The 22,608-nt window shown below is 39.3% G+C and overlaps 1 protein-coding gene across 1 annotated transcript in view; it reads right to left on the bottom strand.

Annotated features, from left to right (window-relative positions):
* Positions 1-342: 342 nt before the first annotated feature.
* The window catches only part of GRIK1 (glutamate ionotropic receptor kainate type subunit 1), a 169,519-nt gene continuing 147,253 nt past the window's right edge, over positions 343-22,608 (bottom strand). The window contains exons 14-17 of the mRNA XM_054385311.1: positions 20,531-20,748; positions 14,703-14,928; positions 10,153-10,403; positions 343-498 (exon numbers count right to left, since the gene is read on the bottom strand). Coding sequence (XP_054241286.1) covers positions 343-498; positions 10,153-10,403; positions 14,703-14,928; positions 20,531-20,748 — 851 coding nt within the window. The remainder of the gene's footprint in view (positions 499-10,152; positions 10,404-14,702; positions 14,929-20,530; positions 20,749-22,608) is intronic.

Consider the following 22,608-nt stretch of genomic DNA (forward strand, 5'->3'; position numbering starts at 1 on the left):
TGGAAAAAAAGAACCCTGTCTCTTGTTTATTTATTTATTTAGAAAGCACATACAGCAATGCATGGGAAGGGGAAGAAAGATGCAAAACAGGTGAGCATACAAATCCATCTCAGAAGAAATAGTGAGACACTTCCCAGATGATTAGTAGTACATCAGTCTATGTGAGCATTTAAACTGTTGTACTTCTAGATTAAAAAAAAAAAAGAAACCACAGAGAATTTCTGAAGAACAAGGTAGATGTCTATATTCCAGAAATCCCACCACAATCAACTTGTAGGCAGCAATGTTTTTGTTTTGTTTTTCATCTGTTCCTGATATTTCCTCTACAGGGATCTCTCTTGTTCACGCTATGGTTTCTTTCCTCAGTGTCCGCCTCTGGTGACAAGTAAGGATACTTGTGAAGGAGGATTTCCCCTTAGTTCTTGACCTTTTCTTTAACTTCTTCTGATGTTTGAGTGAAATTCCAAGCTCCTCCATTATCGCATTGAAAGAAAGACACTGGTGGAAGATGGAAATAGCATTAAACACTTCTCACTGACAGCAGAGTTCAGCCATACTCTTTGCACAAATTGTGGCTTTTAGAAGTGAGGACTCTTACTGGCAGGCTCAAAAAAGCTTCTTTGCTGAATTCTGCCAGCTTTGAATAAGCCCCTAAGGTATAATAGGTAAGTCTGTATCAATCATGGTTTTATGCCAACTTGGCTTCCACTGAATTTAATTTAACTTCAGCTTAACTAAAGCTGATTATGAATGTTTCTGAAATTTTACACAGACACATTTGTGATGTTTTACTGGACTCATATCATAAAACTTTACAGTTTACATATCATAACTCTTTACCTTTTTCCATAGGTAAACTTCCTCCTGACCTTAAAAGAAAAAAACCCCAAACTTTCTATTTTAAATTACATGACACTTGTCCACACAAATAAACAAATAAATAAAAAACGATATACTAGAGAAACCAAAGAACATATTTTTGAAGATTTCTTTGCAGTTGAGTTATTTTGCCCTCATAAAATTAGCAGTCATTTCTGAAATACAGCACAGTCCTCAATCCTCTTCTTCCTTTGGAAAGAATCTTTTTCAAATATTGTGTCTTGAAGAAAGGAGAAAATTACCACAAGAATAAGGTAACTAAATAGTTTAGAAAAAAAAGCAGACAGCTTTTTCCTTCTCACATCACATTAGCAAAGACCTCTTGGGTAAGTGGAAACATCCTTTAAAATCTGCAGCTGGAATAATTACATGTTAAACAAAGTAATAAAAAAATAATAAACAAACAAACAAAAAACCCCAAACCAAAGCCCAAACCAAAAATAAGCCACACAAAGAGGCTTTAAGTGAAGTATCTGGCAATGAAAAAGAAAAAAAAGTTCCATGCAAATATGCATAAATGGATTCTTTACATAAAGCAGTGGTAGCAGAGTGAAACAAAGTTTTAACCACCTCACCTTCATCAAGTTGAATAAATCCTTCCTACCAAACCCTTTTTAGAACTGCAGAACTGACCAGGTTAAAACTACAGTTCTTGTAAAATGACAGCAACAGCACACAAACATGGTTCTCTGCATTGAATATAAAGTCCCTTCTAGAGTGATACCAATGCAAGGTAAGCAATGTTCAGTTCTTAACCAGTAATAATCCAACACTGACCTCAGTCAAGCTAAAAAAAGTAAAAACAGATATATTATTTGAAAAGGAGAAACTTCAAGCTTTTCTTGTAAACAGCCTAATTCTAGGAGAATATTTTCAAATGCAAAAAGGTATATGAAGTAAGCTGGATCAAAGATAAACCATTTGCTGAAGGTAGCAAAGGGATCACGGAGAAGCGAATCCTACAAACTGAGCTTCTGCCTCTCCAGGATAAATGCCCCTCTAATGTGTGTAACTCCAGTTCTGCAGATGAGCTCTAGGCACTGGTGTGTGCATGTACTTTAAATGTGTGTGATCCTGCATATGCCATCATGTGCTTCTGTCGGATGGGCTGTACACAGACTAAGATCCCTTAGTATATTAAACTGATAGTTTCATGTGCTCTTTGAGACACTTAATTGTTGTTCATCTAAAATTCTTCAGAATATGTAAATTAAACTACTATTAATTAATGCCAGTGCCAAAATGTAACAGACAGAGGCCAGGGCAGTATACTGCTTTCTATTTTTCATGTTACTGTCTGGTAATAAGCAGGAATTTGCTGGCACAATTATTCCCTTTGCTGCTGCAACATATGAATTCCAGCATTATTGGAATTAGTGTCTGCTGCAGCCCCATGCCCTCTGGAAGCAGTGGGTGAAGCAGGTGATATCCTAACACAGACACTATTTCTATATTGCTTCATTAATAACAGTTTTATCTAAAATTGAATAAAAAAATGTTACTCTTCTTGTCAATATTTTCTGTAAACTGATCAAATTTATTCACCTAATGAAGTATAGAAATAAGCCATTCAAAATCTGAAAGGGTACTGCCTTATCAGGACTGGCAGTGCAAGACCCCAGTGGGTTGATTACCTATGAGAGAATTCAAAACACACACACACACATGGGAATGGACTTGGCCATACTATAGAGAGAGTGGCTTGAGGGAGAAACAGGAGAAGACATTACAGTGAAATCTTCCTTTGGCTTGCATGTTGCAGGTCCAGCTCCTGGCTTTGTAAAAGTAGTTTTACAGTTATGCTTTAGTTTCAGAGATCTTAAACCACTATTGACATGAGTTTTGTTAACATGAAGCAATGAATTAAATGTAGATTTAAGACCCTGGACTTATACTTCAAAGATATTGCAATGATTATAGACACGACTATGACTCTCACCAATTTTGTGCATATTCCTGTGTTTTAGATCTTAGCACATTTGAGAAAACCAGCTGGAGATGACAAAGAGCATTAAAACCTGTGAGACACAGGACTTTCTCTGCCCTTCTGCCTTCACACAGAGCTTCAGATAGTCTAAAAGAGCAGTCTCAGATGATACTTTGAACTTTCAGAGGTTTGATTAATCATTCAGAAGGACAGCTACACGTGAACTTTCTTTTGAGTTCCAGGAAGCATAGCTCAAAATCCTGTTTATCTCCAAGTAATTAGGAAACTGAACAGATGTCTGAAAACTCAAATTGCCATGAACTTTTCAAGCAGTAGAAAACAGTGGTACAGAGAGACTACAAACTGAGCCAAAGTACCATAGGATTTACAGGAAAATCACAGACAGGGAACATATTCAGCAGGGACTCCCAGGCCAGACCCCTGAACAGCACCATATCTTCAGCATAATTACAGTAGCCTTTAAAAAGGAGATGGTGACATTAAAAGTCCATTTAAAAGGGTAATATACTGATCTTTTAGTCTCATGTTTGGACAGCCAGACTTGAAAGAGTTTCTTTAAAAAGCTATTTTTTCACATGCTGTTAAGTCCACTTTTGAGGTCTTGTCCAGAAAGAGAGCAGAGTAGGCACAGAGCGATATATTTAACGACAGAGTAATAAGTTTAATATTTTGTTTTTAGTCAGCTTAACTTTCTCATTCTAGCAGTGTCAAAATGCTGCAGGACTTGGCATGTGACACTAAAAGGAAACGCTATCCTTTAAATACAGAATAGATTTTGCTCTCCTTGTGATGTGAGACTCTTTCTCTTTGCCCTTTGATCATTTTAGCAGGCTATAAAAGCTTAGTCATGAAGCTCCAAAATCCTTCCTTATGCTCCCATACAGAAGACTATGTAAAGCTTTAGGATAATTATAGATTCAGAATTTTTAAAGTAATGTAAAGTAGAAACCAAGACTTAAAAAAAAAATAATCTGTAGTCAGGATTTATTGATCTGCTGTTTGTAGTGTTGGGCTGTCACTGGGACAAAACTTTTCAATAGCATTTTGTTAACAGATTGTAAAAACAAATAAAAACCAAACAAATAAACAAAAAACCCCAACCAAAACAAAACCCAGACTACCGTGTTGGAGAACTGAGAACTGCAAAAATCAAAGGATGTGAGCCAGATTTTTTTCTGGAAGAACACCTGACCAGATCAGGCACAGAGGAAAAGTACAGAAATCAGGGTTGGTTTTTGTTTTTTTTTTGATGCAGTCCCCTTGTCAGCTGTGAAGAATCCATATCTGGGACACTGCCATATGTCTTCTGCTGAAAGAAAAGTCATTTGTTTGTGCCTAGTGCACCAAAGGGAAAATATCCAAAGCAGTTTCTCCTAGTGAGAAAGCTTCTGTTGATGCACATTAAGGATCTGTTTGAATATTCTGTCACTGATGGCTAATTGAATGAGGAGATCACTAAATTAAGTCTTTTAAGCTGTCAGAATCTATTGAACAGTGATTATCAAAACAGTGTCACATATCATCCATGAATTATTTTAACTCTTCCTCGCTTATATAAACTGCTCCTTAGTTTACAAGAAAAAAAAATCAGTACAACTACTTGATAGTCTCTCATAGGACTGCTCAGCAAAGGTGCAGATGGCCACAGTTCTGTTGGGTGGTGGGGTTATGGACTGAAAACAGAAGGACTCAAGCTAATGCTCATAAACCAGGGTGAATTATCTAACCTGGTAAATTCACAAAAACTTCTGATTTGCAAAAACCTCACTGAGATAGAAGATATTTTCCTTCTGCCCCTTCTCCCCCTCCTTTGTTTACAAAGAGCTAAAGATGTGAAGCTTCAAGGCTTTGATCCTAGAGAGATGGCATGAACACAAGATACTGTGGCAGTACTCTGAGGAAATACCAATCTAGTTGGAGAAGGTGGTTTTGCTCTGATTGGTCTAGTTCTATGGTGCAGGTGTGTGCTGTTCTTCCACCCTCCTCCTGGCTCTCTGAAATGGTGATTGCATTGTCTTTGCTCCTCTCATTCTTCTCTTGGTTTCTCCTTTCACCCTCTTCCCTCCTCTGTGCCTAATTGGTTTGCAGATTGTTTGATGAAGGGAGAAACTGCCTCTAAATAAAAGCAGGCACAGTGACCCCAGTCAAATTAACCTGGTGATGGCTTGGGACTAGTTTATTTGCAGCCCCTTTGCTCTCAGTGGTAGGTGGCTCCTGTATGTGAAATCATATTCAGTTTTTTGCAAGCACTTATTAATTTCAATGTTTTGGGAATTCTGAGTAAAATGTAGCACAGAAAAAACAAAAAATTAATATAAAATGACACAAGATTATGCTCATAGCTATTTTTCCTCCCAAGTAGCTCTGGCTATGCTTTATTGGTACTGCAGTGCCAGAAATGATGGAGTCTGTTGCAGCTCATCCATCACAAGCACAGCTGCTGGCTCTGTGCTGGTTGCACAGCAAGGTCCCCATGCTGACACACACTTCAGAAAGTATCCAGGTTGATCCTTGGGTTGTGAATGCAGTTGCAAGACTGCAAGTTAGGAAGATGCAAGGGTGATCTGTATTTGCGAGCACAGTATTATTTTTTGTGGCCCAATTTCGAAGTAAGCAGTCAAAGAAGCTTAGAGTGCTGGTAAATGGAAAATCTTTGAATGCTTTAACACTTTTTGAAGCTTGCTATGTCTCTGCAGGATTCCTCCCAGGTGTCATGCACTTCATAGGAGATGCTAAGGGCTGTGCCCTCCTCAAGCTTCACTGTTAACCTGAAGGCACCTGCCTGTTCCTGGTGCCACAAGAAAGCTTGCAAAAATTGCTGGCATAGCTGCTAAAGAGCAAGTAAGGCTTTTTTAACAACTCTTTTTATAGCTAGGTATGAAGCTCCATTAGGGAAAGGAGGAGCCGCTTTGCAATTCCCACAGGCAAGCTGAAGTCTGTGAGGTTCTGTGGGACAGCTAGACACAGGAAAATGATGATTGTTACTAGCAATGTTGCTCTTTATTGACAGATATGATGAAAATGTTTACCCCAAAAGTAACAGAACATTTCTGGAATCTGCATTCATCTAAAAAGCAATCAGAAAATCGGTTGAAGTTGCAACCCAGAGGACATTTTGCGTAGAGCAATGACAGAGATAAACACATTAGGAATTTTCTTTCTCCTCTGAGAGTTGAAAGAAGCTGAATTTAATTAGTTTTAAGTCTCTCCTACTGGGAAACTGCAAACAAAAATGTTTTCTTAAGCTGGGAATACAGAAGATGTAATTCAGGCTTTTGCTGGTAAGAAGGCTCGTTTTATGAAGAACCAAAGCTTTCAAAGCCTTATTCAAACAGGTTAAAATGCCATTTTGAACACAACAGTCTCTTGTGGTGTCTGGAATAGAACACAAATAGTCATGTACCTGGCTGAGCAGTGGCAGAGAAGAAATGGTGTAGCTGAGCTATGAGCACAAAAAGTACTTAAACTTACTGCCAACATAAGTAATGCTGACCAAGAATTGTAGCATGAATAGAAAGAAAACACAGGTCAAGGTATGATCTGACTTTCCTCAGGAGCCAGGTATGAAAGAAACAGTTCAAGAAGAGAGCAGAAATTCACTGCAGCACTTCAGCAACTGAGTGTGAAGGCATGCACTCAAACAAGTTTTCTAATTGTAAATTGCCCCTCAATATAACAGATCATTAACTTGTTTGATGAGGAGGAACTGCAGCAGGCAAGAAAACATAAAGTAGGTGCAAGGGGTGGGAAATGAATTGGTGAAACCAGTGGTAAAATGGAATACAATGAAATACAGATAAGAGGTAATCAGATTTTGAAAATGTGGTTGTTTGTCACAGTTCATGACATCCTGTGAGCCAGCATTTCTATAATTTTTGTGTATCTCAAATTGCTGTCATATGTTTTTGGTGGCAACAACAGCTCTAGTCCATTGTCTCCTGCCCTGTCAGTCCCCAGACACTAGATGAGGACTAGAAATCAAACTGTTACCCTTCCAGGGTGTAAAAACAATCCAGTATCAATCTTGTACACAAAAGTTTCCTTGAGCATATCAATATCCAAAGCATTGCCAAGGCTTTACTGTTTGATATAAATCCATATCCTGATTTTGCCATACAGGGGTGTTCCATGTTGCAAAGCCTGAAAATAATGAACATCATAAATTGTTCAACCCAGTCAAAGGAGTTATTTTGTGAAAGGTGTCTGAGGGTTCTTTTGTTGAAGATCTTCTTAAATGTTAATGATTACATGGCATAAATGTATGACAGATATGACTTTGTGCTATGATAGTTACTTGGAGTCTTTAGTTAATGAATTTTAAATGGAAGAATTAAAATTCATTAAATATTGACACTGGGAATAAGATATGCCAGCTAAAAATCTCTGACTGCTTATAACAGGGGTTCAGAAAGTTAATGGAGCCCTGCAGGTTATTTTCTGAGGTTTATAAAGAACTGTCTGGCCCACTTGCTGAATGCTTTGGCAGAGACCAAGCATAATATTTCTCCATACTTTTAGTAATGAGACTGCCATTAATTTACTAAGGTTCGGTAGGACGTGAAAAGGAGGTAAATACTTTTTCTTACCTGAAGTAGGCAAATTACACCATGAAATGATAAGATGACAATTGTACATAGAGATTGTGATAATTCTCAAAGTCTACCACAGTCTGTTGCACTCACTCTTCACTGTAGGTGTAATCATTTTCTGTGGTATGCATTTAAACTGCTCAAGTTTCCAGGACTTTAACAATTTGTGTTTGATAAGCTTACCTCCTGCTGAAGCAAGAGGCACTTTGAAGTCATTAACTACGTGTTGCTGAGTACAACCTTTGCCATTGTGTGCACTGTTTAAGGTTAATGCTTTCCATTGAACACACCTTTTCTCTTTCCTGACTATACAGTGTGAACTGAGGGCTGTGTTCGAATCCCTCGCTCCTCCCGGATTAACTTGCCACAGTCTAACTCCGTAGACAAGGTGGTGCCAGAGGTGGAGTTGGAAGGATGGGTTTGCTTACATTGCAGTCCGTAAAAGAAACAAAAGGCCTTGCATGCAAGAAAAGAAAAAAATGGAGAAAATAAATAAATGGAAGAAGTAAAATTAAAAACAAATATGAGAATGAGATTCAAAAGCTATTTAAAGTAAAAGAGACACTATTTAAGGAAATAGAAAAGTCATAGGTTGTATTTGACACATGCTGTGAATTAGATTATTGATAATATGCACAATACAGCATTTTTCATCTAAGCATCTTATTTCACCATAATAGAAATAAAACAAACTGAGAGAAATTATAAAGTCATACTGGAATAGCTGGTATTCCACTTTGCTATGTGATGCTACATGAACTCACTTAAAGTTTTTAATTATGAAGAAAGTGCCTATAATAGGGAACATACTGCTGTGAAACCATAGTAGAAGTTTAGAAATGGTGTATGTGTCTCTGAATATTATGTTACTCACCCAACACATTGCTAAGTAAATTGATACTTTCTCATGATGTGAAGCTTTAGGTCTACTTTAACTATGGCTTCAGGAATGCATTGCCTTCCTCTAACTCTGAGTTTCCAGGATATTCTGCAACATATTATCATTTATACTAAACATTTTAATTACATGAAGATATTCTCCAAAACATGTTTGAAAGAAAGATCTCCTGAGACATGAATGAAGCAAAGATATTGATGCATTCTTTATGCATTTTACACTAAAACTATTCAATAGGATTTAAGTACTAATTAAAAAGATGCAGTATGTGCAAAAAGCATTCATCCTTTACCTCTGATTTATTCAAAAACAGGGACGATTTGATTAATATGTCCTGCAAAGTTGCTCCACATCAGCTGTATCTGTTGTTCATAGACAATGCTGTTTCCTTTAAAGAACACTTGCTCAGGCACATGTGGAGATGACTGCATGGTCAGGAGCTGCCCACTCTTGTGGGATACTGTGAGGACCAAGTTCACTGACATCAGCATTAGGCATCACAGACCAAAAGAATGCTGTATGCCCTTTGGAAAATGAAGCTGCATGATAGGATTCAGCTCACTTCTTAACTGTCTGAACAGGAGGCATGTAGTGTTAGCTCATGATGATTCCTTACCAGCAGCAAGAACCTAGAGGTGATTTTATCTATCCAAAATCAGATGTCCTCTTAAGGACCTGAGCCTTGGGTGCTTGTGTTTACTTAGGTGTCAATTCATCTCATGTCCCAGCATCACTGTTGTGTGCAGTGTAAACTGCACCTCTGAGACCAAGTTCAAAATACTTTTTCTCCTCCCACTCATTCCTGCTGCTTTCGATAGTGCTCTTTTTCTCAGTCATCATTTCTGACATTTCTGCCATCAGCCTTGCAGGATTACACCTTGAATAAAGAAGCTGAATTGCCCATGGAAAAGCTCCTGCGATGTCTAGAAATATAAAGTTAGGTGACATGAACCTACCTCTTGACAATTGCATAAAGATCCTGTAGTACAATGTGACCCTCATCCCTACATTAAGTCCTGTTGAAGTGAAGCAGATCAGCTATAGCTGTTGAGCCACTCATGGCCATATCAGGGTCTAGGACATGGCCAGAACCAAACTGATACCAGGGAAGGCAGCCAGAGAAAGAGTTTGCAGAGAACTTCAAGAACAGACTCTGAGTTGCTGCTCATGCCTTGTTTCTTTTGCAGTGGCTGGTGGTTTGGCAAATGGCTGTTTATACTCTATTTTAATGATTGATTCTATCACACAAACTGCTGTAATACTCAAGGCATGATTTATACACAGCATTTCCTTTGTTTTCCCTCTGCCCTTTTAAATTGCTCATTACAGTTCTGTGGAGCTATAACCAGAATTTCTTTAGCTCCATATTCTTACTTTACTGTGGCATTCATCACCTTTCAATAGATCTTGTTTTGAAGTGTATGCTTCAGTGCAGTGTGCAAACCCCTGGCTGTGAAATAAATGCTTTCTAGAGTAAGAGAAAAATACACTTCAGGATTTGAAAGTACATTCCTGTTGTTATTCAGAGGGCTGATGCTAATGCCATATAAGAAAACAAAATAAAATCCAGTTGTGTTTTATTCCTTTCAATGTAATTTATACTTGAAATCTTAAAGATCAAGCAGAAATTGTTTGAGAAATTAATTGCTCTTGTTCTACACTAATTAGACTGTGGGTGAGGTACTTCCCTGTACTTATTAATAAATTATTTGTCTTTAGTGCCAGGAATGCATTGTGAGAGTTCTGCAATACAAAATCTGCACTCCTGCAAAGACACCACCACATCTACAAATTTCAGCCTTCCAGAAACATAGGTAAGCTGGAAATGGATGACTCACCTGCTCAATATCGCTGTTTTTCCTTGATTTATATATAAATTCACCAATGGCTACAAACACTGAAAGAACAAGCCCTGCAGCGAGCACTATGAAGATGCCCCCAATATTCTCCACCCCAAGAGCGCTGGCTTCTTTGCTGTCCTCCTCGGGGCAGCCATTTCCTCGCCACCACTTTTCCTTCATCATGTGCAGCTTTCCCTCCTCCTGGAGCTGGAGAATGGCAATGGTGATCTTGTCTCTGTAAGGAGACCCTGCAAAGTGAGAGGAAGATCCATCAGAGCTGGTGAAGTACAAAGTGAAGGCAGACAGGGATCAAGATGCCACTGTCTGAAGATAAAGTGCTCAAGATTGATTATTCCACCTAGAAAGTCTTGGTTTCTCTTTGACTGCAAGGGGGAAGAGAACTATCTGTTGGTGTCTGCCCTGGGGACTGAAAAGCACAAGGCTCCTTTGATGCAGTTATTTGTTTGAGAATTCATCATAATTTATAGGGTCTACTACTAAGGTTTATTTAAGCCTTGTCTGTGGGTTTTCTTGCTGAGTAATTCCGCCATATCATATTTGCATTTTGCTTTGAGCATCCTTTGAGACTTCCTGCTTTGCATCTCTTCTATTGACTTCAACATCTGTCTATTTTTCCTACTGCATGTAAAATAAGTAGCTAAGAAAAACCCAGTCAGTCAGATGCATTCTCTTCTCAATTTCATCTGCATGAGACCACTACTCCAGTTCAGTTATCTTACTGGTTATAAGGACATGAGGCAGCCAAGTCTTTTTTACCATGACTTGCAACAATTTTGGCACTGCAAGCTGAAGATAGGAGCAATTTCATGTGTTTTATTTGCCAGCCAACAGCTTGCTAAATGATGTGTCTTCAGATTCAGCTGCATTAATAGTCATGTACAGTCCCTGGTAAATAGTGGGGTCATGTTGGGTGTTTCAATTTGTTTAGGATTGCCTCTCACGCACTCTACTCTGGCTCTCCATCTTCCAAAATCTCTGCTGCCTGTAAGTTCTTTCAGTTAACTTATGCTGTTGAGGAAGCATAAGTCTGTAGCCCTAAAGGCCCTGCTTCTGGAGCACTGCCTAGTTAAAGGAAATTGCTACCAATTATCTTTACTCGTGTTGCTAGAAGCTAAGTTATCAACAATATTAACAGCAATCCTCTTATTAATTACAATAGGCAGGTGGAAGTTAGTTTTGGCATTACAAGAGAGGTTTTTCTTTATAGGGCAAGGATTTTATAATAGCAGGCTGGAGAGGGTTGCAAGAAATGCTCTTTAAATCTAGAACATGTCTCCTCAAATCCTGCCGTATTGAACTTCCTACAGTTGGTGAGCATTTAGTGTCTGGGCTGAAAAACTGTCGCTAGTCCTTTTTCCGTGTAGCTAACTACCATCCATCCTTTCATCTCCTTTAGATCATTAATACAGCTATTTTCTTGAGAAGTAATTTCACCAAAAGTCACATTTTGCTGCACACTAAAGGAGCTGCAATTCTCAATCCAATCAAGGTAAACAAATTTGTAAGGTAGACTGTATATCACAATTTCAGCGATAGTGTGGAACATGTAGATGTGGACACTTAGGAAAAATCTCACTAGGCACCACTTTGGTGCCTTCATGCATCTAAATAGCCTTGGAAATTTGGCCTTGCAGCTTCAGTTTTATTTCTTATACTGCCATGCAGGACATTATTAAAAATAACTGTACCTTGAATACTAGTCACCTCTCTGCTTTCCATTTCCTTTAGCCTACAGCATTGTCTGAAGAGAATCAATATGAAAAACATTTCAGTTCTTCATTTGTTGTGTCAATACTTAGCTATATTTCAGTGTATCTTACTGCCAGCACTAAGACATGTTGTGCCCAATGATGCCAAGAGACATGTGTCAGCTTATACAAAGTGCATCTGGGAAGTCAGCAATCAGCAGCCACTGCTTCAAGTAGCCAGCTTTGAAAGTATGCCTGCTGTAAGAATAAATGATTTCTATGCATGTTATTAAAGAACCCAAAATAAACATCATAGAAAACCAAACAGAAATATTGACTTTACACAGAGAAGTGAGTTATTACTGCTGAAAACAGCAGTGCCTCTCAGAAGAAAGAGAAGCATTGTTTCTGCCTTAGGAGAGGTTTGTCACCCTGATAGCTGAAGTCTGTTAGGACTCATCTATTTTCCCTTATCTGAAAAGACATAGCTGTTAGGTAAAGTGAAGCAGCCTGAGTCACAGCACAGGATTTGTGAGGATGTTTATTCTTTCATATGATGTTTGTGTTGCCAGCAGGATTATCACAATTCATCTTGAGAGTAACAGGTACATCTATATTTCTACACATTCTTTTAAAGTTTGTCAAGTGTACTTGGAGTGTTGGATTCAGGTTGTTTTATTGGGGAGCACTAAAACTGCACGCAAATCCATCTCAACACCTCGTTGAATATTCAGCACACACTTTATGGCCTCTGAGCTACTAACAACTACCTCTTAGGCCAGCAAATGCATCTATCCACTTTCTTAGCAGATTCCCAAGTAAATGGTAATAGCTTTGGTGTTAAAATCACTAACATCAGCACTGGTGGTGATACTGGAATTAATACCTGTCCTGACATCTACAATAATGTTGCTTTTTTCAGCTGGCTTCCTTCCAGCACAATATTTTGTATAGGTTTTTTTTTTTCTGTGGGTGCCTTTGCTACAGCAATACTTCCATCACACATTTAATTCAGCACCAACTGTTGCTGTAGACTTTTTACTAGTAACAGTCCTTGCCAAAAAATTGATGAAAGCTCTCCTCTCTCTGATCCATCAGATCCAAAATAAACATAAGTGGTGATATTTGTTGATGCACTTAAATAATCTTCATCCTTTATCAGCACAAAATAGGAAGACAGCCTGTATCTGCCATTTTTTACTTGCAGAAGATGCTCTGATAAAGAAATAATTTTCCTGGATTCATAGAACTCTTGAAAATTCTCCTTCCTGTCTCTGTGGAAACTAAATAATGAAGACATTCTGCCTATTTACTGGAAATTCTGGTGTGAAAGGTATACTTTTGCTGCTGTAAACCCTGGCCATGTGTTTGTGTACTCTCCTGAAGGAAGGAATGAATGCAGACCAGTTAAGACTTGATGAAGCTTTGATATCAAGGGTCACAGAAGTACTATTTTTTTTTTCCCAAATAGCTTCTGCAGTCAATAGCCTTGAATGTTATAAGAAAAATAACAGTCTTTGGGGTCGATCTGAACGGACTGAATGGCTTATCTTGTTTATTAAATAATTTAAGAATTTAAGATGTCTGATAGTGTTAAGAGGTATCTATTCCCTTGAATTTTGCTGGTTTTCCTTATGAAAAAAGAAAGAAGACACATTTATCATATAAGAAACATTTTATAAATATATTTCACAGCTGTATTTCCTTTCTGAGGATTACCATCTGTTCCAATTATTCCTTCATTGTTCTTGGTTTAAAGTGTGGCAGCTTTATAACAGCAATGAATCTCTTGCCATAAAATTGATACAATTGTCTTTATTTGGGATTTTAGCTTTTGTATTATTTTCCTCAGGGTGGGAAGGCTGTTCTCACACAGCCAGCAGAGAATATAGTTAAAGAGTTATCTATAAGACAAACTGTCTGTGGTACTCAGTAGCATAAAGAATCACAGTTCAAAGTGCAGTGCTGTTTCTCCCTTATTTATGTCTGGTCTACCAAGCAACTGATGGACCACATCTGTGTAAACTGATATTGCCTTGAATAACTCCCCTGAAGACAATAAAATCACATAGCTATTAACTGAGCCTGGCGTTGTGAATGCATATATGAGCAGGATGGAGAAGTGTATTATGCAGTTAAAAGATCTGGCTGCCCAGTACCACTCATTCACAAGAACACAGCATGAAAGACTGATGCACTTTCTATTTATCTGAAAAATCTTGAAAAGAACACTTGATAAGCTAACAAAAAGGTCTACAGGAAAGACTTCACAGAGACTGGGAGTCTTAAGCTTCTGCTTAGCTCAATACACTGAAGTCACTTATCTGATGCAAAACCTTGTAATTGCTTCTCACTATTCTTATGTGTTGCTCTGAGGGTCATGAAATAAACCATAAATGCATCTTTCTTTGGGATGCATACACTAGACATAACATTTATCCTGGCCACTTCTGTTTTCCCAGAGGTATTACCTGATTTCTTAAACTTAACTGAATTTCAGTACAAAATTCGGTATGAACTGAATTTCAGAGTGACTTGTACCTCAAGCAACACACAGCATACCTAGTTTGCTATGACTGGGATGCTCCTGAAGGAAAGCTGGTCACTTGAGCTTTTTCTGCAGATGTAGCCTGCACTGCTCTATTCCCCCTTGCTTGAAGAAATTGTGTGCAGTTGAGCAGGGTAAGAGTAACGTTTTGCCTAAAAGGAGAGTCCTCAGCTCTGTTCCAATGACAAAGGTTTCTAAAAGACTAGGACATGATTCAAATGGCTAGCTAAACTTCTGAGGGAGACATTGCTGGGTGTGTTCCACACCACCTGTGCTGGAAAGCATCTTACCAATAGGGGTTCCCACGCCGTAGCCTTTTGAATCAATGAGACCCCCAATCTGGGTGAGATTGCAGTTCCTCTGAGTCACATACTCTATGCTGGTTGACTCCATTAGCAGTGCATAGTCTGTTGTAAGCACACGCTGAATCCCCTCATCGTTGTTCTTCACCAGTGCTGTCTGCTGCCTGCTGCTCATAAACGCCCACATCTTCTCATATGTTGATATTTTGGATTTCTAAGGAGGGAAAACAAGGGCACAGAATCACACAGACACCCAAACTATGCTTATAAAATATTCCTCAGCCTTATGTTGTGACTGATGCCAATAGCACATCTTGAATGAAAGAGAATTGGTAGCAGGGTTTTTCTTCCCACAGCCTTTCTCTCTTACTGTGTTCTATGCTGAGGAATCTCTTTTTTTCACTTGCTTTGCAGTGCCATGAACTTCATCACTGGCACGACTGAGAATGTTTAGAAGTTTTTCAGGCATGGATTTTTCACATAGACTACTGCACATAACCTAGCTAAATTAGTGCAGCTGGACACTGTTGTACTCAGAAGCTGTGCTTCTGCCTGTGAAGACAAATGCAGTAATCCAAAAACCTAACGATGAATAAAGCACTGTCTCTTTTGTGCCAATATCACTTACCTAGAAGTCATATACTTCAAGGATAAAGCTTGAGAAACAAACCCTAAGCAGCTGCTGAACCTGCCCAGAGACATGTTGGAGCCCTGTGCTGCTACCTTCAAGATGTGATACCTATAAACCAAAAAACCTTCAAGCACTTGCACAGTACTAACACAATTAAATGTCTCTCTTCTTTTTATGGTCTCAAGCAGCACTAAGCACACAACGTTGATTTTGAATTAAATATCAAGGTAGATCTACAGAGAGCTGAACATTTAGAAACTGACAACAGAAATAATTTTGTCTCAAGGTGGCAAAACCAGCCATTGATGATGAACTACTCTGTACTGCAGCCTAGCATGAGCCAGATACACACAAATCAACTTTATAGATTAGAGTTGAAGGTCCTCCACACATTTTTGTTCCTCCTGTTTTGGGGCCAGGATATCCTCACTTACCTCATGGGCCCTATCTTTGTTTTACAGCTAGCATAGATGTTTTTAAACTCACCATGTGGAGACCATATACACATATTAAACACCAGTGCTTGGGGGAATCTTGTGCAAAGCTGATTTTGTGGTTCTTTGAAATTTAAATGTTAGTATGCTTCACCTTTGAATTCAATACCTGTGAATTCTGCCTAAATTCCAACTAAGTTTGGTAAGCCAGAGGATACCACAAAACTCTGAAGATGATTAAGTGGCTCTTTACAAATAGAAACCATTTTTACTGCTGAATAGAGAATATGTTTTGATATTGATGATAAATTTATGCAGTAGATTGAGTCTGAATGGATATATTCCTTATTCAGAGAAGTTTGAAAGAAACATAGAATCACAGAATAATCTGGGTCAGAAGGGACCTCCAAAAGTCATCTAGTCTGAACTCCCTGCAGTCAGCAGGGACATCCTCAACCAGACCAGGTTGCCCAGGGCCTCGTCAAGCCTCACCTTGAATATCTCCAGGGAAGGGGCCTCAACCACCTCCTAGGCAACCTGTTCCAGTGTTCCACCACCCTCATAGTAAAGAACTTGCTCCTAACATCCAATCTAAATCTGCTCTTCTCTAGTTTGAAGCCATTGCCCCTTGTCCTGTCACTGCAGGACTTGGTAAATAGTCTCTCTCCATTCTTCATGTAGGCCCCCTTAAGGTACTGGAAGGCTGCTCTTAGGTCTCCCTGGAGCCTCCTCTTCTCCAGGCTGAACAGCCCCAGCTCCCTCAGCCTATCCTTGGAGCAGAGATGCTCCAACCCCCTGATCATTTTTGTGGCCCTCCTCTGGACCCACTCCATCAGGTCCATGTCCTTCCTATATTGAGGGCTCCAGACCTGGATGCAATACTTCAGGTCAGGTCTCCCCAGAGCAGAGTAAAGTGGTAGAACCACCTCTGTGGATCTGCTGGCCACTCATCTTTTGATGCAGCCCAGGATGTGATTTGCTTTCTGGGCTGCAAGTACACACTGTCTCTTCATGTCCAGCTTCTCATCCATCAGCAACCTCAAAAGTCCTTTTCCTCAGGGTTGCTTTCTAACACCTCATCCCCCAGTCTGTATTGATAGCAAGGATTGCTCAGCTTGCCAACTCCCTCTTTTTTTTTTAGCATAGATCATATGACAAAATCTAGCCTTTGAATTCTCATTGTTTTAAGTAGAAACATGTCTGCACATCAGAAAGGAGGAGATGGCAAGACCTGCATCACAACAAAAAGACCTATTATAACAGAAGGGCAAGAAAGCAATGGAAGATTTGGAGAGGTGCTGGAAACAGAGCAGGACAGCTGTCTGGAGAAATATGTGCGTGTCACAATTTGTGGATAAGAAACATCTTGCCTTCAGCTGGAATTTCCCCAAATTTAGACACACACAGATGGTGAATGCATCCTGAGATACTGCTGGATTGCCTGCCTAGAACCCTTTATCCACACAGGAGCTCTTCTTAACTGTCCAGGCCCTGTTTTCTGCCTATTTTTGTCTGGTATGGCCAGATCTGGGATCTGTGTAAAGCAGGAGGATGACTCTGCAGGTTCCTTCAGTCAGAACTATTTTTTTTTTTCCACAAAAAAATTCAATTGCATTTGTGTCTATCCTCCTGCTACCTAGCTAGAAGGCATAGTTTCTGCAGAAACTTTCTGGAAAATATTGTCTCTTTAGGAATATTTTTTCTGTGGACACTATTACACCAGGGATACTAATGTATGTCATTCAGAATTAGGAGAAAACCACAATTGTTAACATATTAATTATAAACAAGACTAAAAAAAATTACTTAAGTTTGAATAAATTCCAACAGAGTTTTGAGAAAAGCAGTGGAATTACCTTGCTGTTCTTGTATTATTCCCAGCTTGCATCCTACCCAGTATATATAATGTATAATATCTTTCAGGCGATTCCTGCTGCTATGTTAAGCACAAAGTCCTAAACCAAAGCTTTTCAGAATTTACTTCATGGTAGGAGCTTTTTCTGCACTTGGTATCTTCAGAAATCCTTTTGCTATGTGTGTCTCCTACAGTCCTGAAAATAAGACTCTTCTGCTCTTTGCATCTTGTGTTCTACATGACAGGCACTCTCTTAACTCCTCTCTCCTCCATAGAGAGGAATGTGTGGAGTGTCATGGTTTTGCTTTAAAAAAGTGTTGATCTGAAGGAGCCTACTCTTTCTCTTGGTTTACGTACTGGGCATAGCCCATAGATAAACCAAATCTTGCAACACAAGAAGCACTTGAACTAGTGACCCTTTCTTAGTGCATTCCAGCCCTGCACTATGCTCCTTCAGGACATTTTTGCTGCTGTTGTAAGTGGTCATTCCAATTCCTTCTTTCCATTTCTGTTCCTCTTCCCCTGCTGCCATCACTTCAGCACTCTCTGGTGTCAGGATTGTGTCTGCAGCACAGGCTGCCCATCCTGAAAAGCACCTTTCACCTCAGTTCAGCTACTCCAGCCCTCGCATTGCAGGGGCATGGCTTCTGGGGGGTACCCCTGGGCATCGGGGTGCTACCAGACTCTGTCACATCATATGGCAGCCTAAGGGAAACCCTCCAGACCAAGGCATGACTTCACAGTTCCCTCAAAAGAGGCAGAGTTATTTTAGGTGCCTTCTTTAGAATCATTGCAGTAAACTCACTTTTTCTTAAGCTATTCTGTGATGCAGTACAGGAACAGGAGGAACTCTGCCTAGAAATCCTCACTCCTGCCTTCTAACTCCCAGGTCTCTCACTGTGGTGTGCATGTGTGCTTACTTAAGGAGTACATACAGCCCAAGAGAGGCAAAGCCATACCCCTCCAGAGCACACAGACTTCCTTTTGCACACGCAAGTATCTATTATATTTATTGTACACAGACCTCACAAGTATCTATTATATTTATTGTACAGAGACCTGCTCTGTGATTTTAAATTTTTTTGTTGTTGTTTCAAACAGTGTAAAGAAATCCTGATCTTGTGAGGATCTTGATGGGTGTCTGAAATAAAAATAACATCTTCTGTATAATACAGTGAGTGTCTCGCTGTTTTGTAAGTGTGATAAATCATATTTTTCATGCATCTTTCACTATGTCACCTTCATTCTGCCAGGGAATCCATCTCTATTCTGCACAAAACCCAGTGTCTTTCACTTGTGTTTTTGTACACATGTATTTCAGGCACAAGTTAAATAGCATGTATAGCATATAAATATTGAATAACTTTGGTTGGCTTATTTTAAAGGCTGCAAATTTTAACGTCAGGGATTAACAGTGCAAGAAGAAGATCTGGAAACAGCTCTAGACATTTGTTCTGAACTTCCCATGCTGAAATTCAGAAGCTGCCTCCTTAAAAAAAGAAAAACACATGGTTTTGAGGTTTTCTCTCTGATGCTGAATTTTACTTCAGAATAACAATGGCAGTGACTGTCTTTGGGCTGAGAAGAACTCTTAGATCAAGGGAGTTTCCCAGAGTCCTTCAGAAGGCTGCATAGCTGCTCCCTCCTGACTTATATTCCTGGTGAGAGTCTAGTACTTGCCTTATGCAGTCTTCAGAAATATCTCCAGATGGGTTTCCCAGCTTACCTTAATGGAAATGTCAGCTCATCATTTGACTACAATGAGGCTCTGAAAAATACTGTAGTTTGTATATTCCTTTCAGCATGGAAACATTTCTAATCAGTTACAGGAGAGCCATTACTAGCACAGCTCACCCTTAACATCTCCATCAGGAATAGCCTACCATCAGCTCTGTTACATGACTGAAACATCCTTCATAAGCATTATTTGTTTTGAGAGATGAGCCATATAATTTAGCCAAACATCCTTTTGTGTGTGAACACTTTGTCTCACATGGCAACATAAGGGCTTGTAGTTGAAGTAGAGGATTTGACTGGAGCAGCAGGAGAGAGGGTTTGTGTGTGGTGCAAGTGTTAGTTTCCCCCACTTGTTCCTCCCCCACAGTGTCACCTCCTCTTCAGAGGCACTGCATATTTGACTATCAACACCATTCTCAGATGCTACAGTGAAAAGCATGATACTGGTTCATTCAGTACTTAACTACCCTGCTGAGACTACTGATGAAGCTCCTAATTAATTCTAATTGTCACAGGATTTTTGTGCACATATCCTATATTTACAGCTTGTTGGCTTTTAACATTGACATTTTATGACATTAACCCATTTTGTATGTAACTAATACCAAAATCAAACCAAACCAACAAACAAAAAAAAAAAGGAAAAAAAAAAGAAAAACTGCAGTTATCTACAAAGCAGTTAGCCACAGAAAATGATATTTTGCTTACAGATGTGCTCCTCTGTGTGTGTATGGCCCACATATTAACAATCTGTATAATACTGTTCATGAACTATGTACAAAAAGGGACAAACTTGCATTTTGACTGCCTGCAGCATTATTGTGGTACAAATGTGACCTTCAGAAGTGTCTGGAAGAAGCTGAGATGCCACTCTGACAAGTAAACTGGAGAAGAATGTCCCCCAGGTTCATGTCCTGCTTCCTTTCGGGTCCTTTCATCAAAGGCATGGATTTGCCCTTCACAGCAGTATCTGACTGTTTATCCATATGCCTTGGGGGACACCTCCCATCTTTTAGAGTAATATTGCTGAAGGATTTGGGTAAATTATATATTTACCTTTTAGGTTAATCCCTTCAAATGTTGTGATTCTGCCTCACCATCTATTACTGGAGGGCTCTAGGTCAGTCCGACTGCATGGTGCTGGCTCATGCCATCTTACCTTGAAGAAGGTCATTGTGGATCCATCTCTAACAGCCCCATACTCTATCTTGGTTTGCTTTGCCAAGTCATCTGCTGAGTCAATGGGGGATTCCATCCTCTCCACGGTCAGGAAGGCAGCCAGGTTGGCAGTATAGGATGAGATTATGATTAAGGTGAAAAACCACCATATTCCTCCAACTATTCTGGTAGAAAGAGCTTTGGGCATCAACTCTGATCCTGTTACAATATCATCAAAACAATCACATTATAATGATGCTGAAAGATGCCTTTCCTGATACCACAGACTGTTTTTAGGCACAGAATGATTTTATGAACTGTAGTATGATAAAATGGTTTAAACAATAATCTCACAGATGCACAGTGAACATTTATAATGGTAACACACTGTGAAGAGGAAGTATGCCATGATACATGACAAATGGAATTATCCTTGGGTCTAAGCCCCATTACATCTCTGAGCTAATGCTCGTTGTGGTATTAACCTCTTACATCTCTAGCAAGATATACTAGTGTTTTTGTCCATTTCCTCAATTGCTTTTTGCCAGTATACTGTAATCCATTTTTCAACCAGAGATCTTTAGCAGAATGCTGTTCTGCTTACGAGCTACCTGGCAGAAATACCTTGAGAGAGAAATGTGCCCTGTGTATCCCATTGCCATACCTACACAGAAACAGGCCAATCAATATGGGTCCAATGAATCCATCAGCATATGGGAACCTGGGCTCAAAGCCCAGAACACATTTGGTTTGCATTTGAAAATTCAGAGGGTGAATGGATGTATTGGTTGCATCTAAAGGACAGAGTACTTAACACTCATTACTGCTGAAAAGGTTTTAGCAGATATGCCTGCCTGTCACACAAATAAAGTAATCTGCCATAGTCATAAACCCCCACAGAACAGCATGTTAAGTGCACTGAAATGGCTTGTAAACACCTCAGATAACTTGTATTTAAGCCCTACAGATACTCATATTTTTAAGCATTCTAATGCAAGTTTTATGCTGTTTATTTCTAGAGGCATCCCCAACTGAACTTAACTCATTATGTAAGATTCAAGGATCTGGTTCAGTAAATCACTTAGAGAGCCACTTGAATATTTTTGATATCAAAGTTAAGCCTTTGCTTACTTATTTTGTTGATAAAGGATGGACTTAATAAAGTACTTAAGTGCCTGTGAATGGAGATCTCGGCACGTAAAGCTTCTGAGGTAACAAACATATTTCTATTTCTGGATAAACATGTTGACATAATATCTTTCCCTAGCTATTTAATGATTTCTATAAGAAACTTAAACATGTTACAGAGAATACTTTCAGACTTTGAAAAAACTCCGAATGTGACTTTTTGGGCAAAGACTGAAAAGAGTAGAAACTTTCCAAACAAACAGCAAGCGAATTTAACTTAGCTTTGCAAACATGTAGACATGTCTCTTAAAGGTCAAAGCTAAGCATAGCCCAAGGGTTTGAGCAGGTTGACAGAACTGCCAAACTGCAAGTGCAGATGCTCTGCCTTTACAGCCCTGTTCAGCCCTGGTGCTGCATGGATTTCAAATTAAACCAGCAGTCTGAAAGCAAAAGCACATTTAAATCCAAACGTGCTTGTTTCAAGAGCTGTAGCTCTGTTTGGGTTTATGTTTGCAGTCTGTTGTACTTCCTTGCTTTTCAGATTAGATTTTTTTTTAATACAATGAAATTATTTATTTATTTATTTATTTATTTATTAGAGTTGGTCTTATGAAAAGTGTGTGTTTATTTCTAAGCTGGGACTGACCTGCAAAAGCTGGCTTCTGGTAGTGCTGATTCAGGTCATTCCAAAGGTACTTTTCCTAAAGTTTAGGCAGCTATACAAGTGTCATTTCTACACTTGAATCCTACTGCAATGCCTGGCTCTGACATATACATCCCAGTAGTGCACAGTAGCTGGATAACTTGCAGATATCTTAACAAGCAACCATGAAATTTGCCAGAGCAGCCTGACAGTGGCACAATAGAGTAGGTGGAGAAGCTCTATGGGCTGAATTTGTGGGGTGAGACGCCAAACCTCCTGTGACTTCCTGTAGCCAAAAAGTGTAAAAA

Source organism: Indicator indicator, chromosome 1 (assembly GCF_027791375.1).
Source record: "Indicator indicator isolate 239-I01 chromosome 1, UM_Iind_1.1, whole genome shotgun sequence".
Classification (NCBI taxonomy): domain Eukaryota; kingdom Metazoa; phylum Chordata; class Aves; order Piciformes; family Indicatoridae; genus Indicator; species Indicator indicator.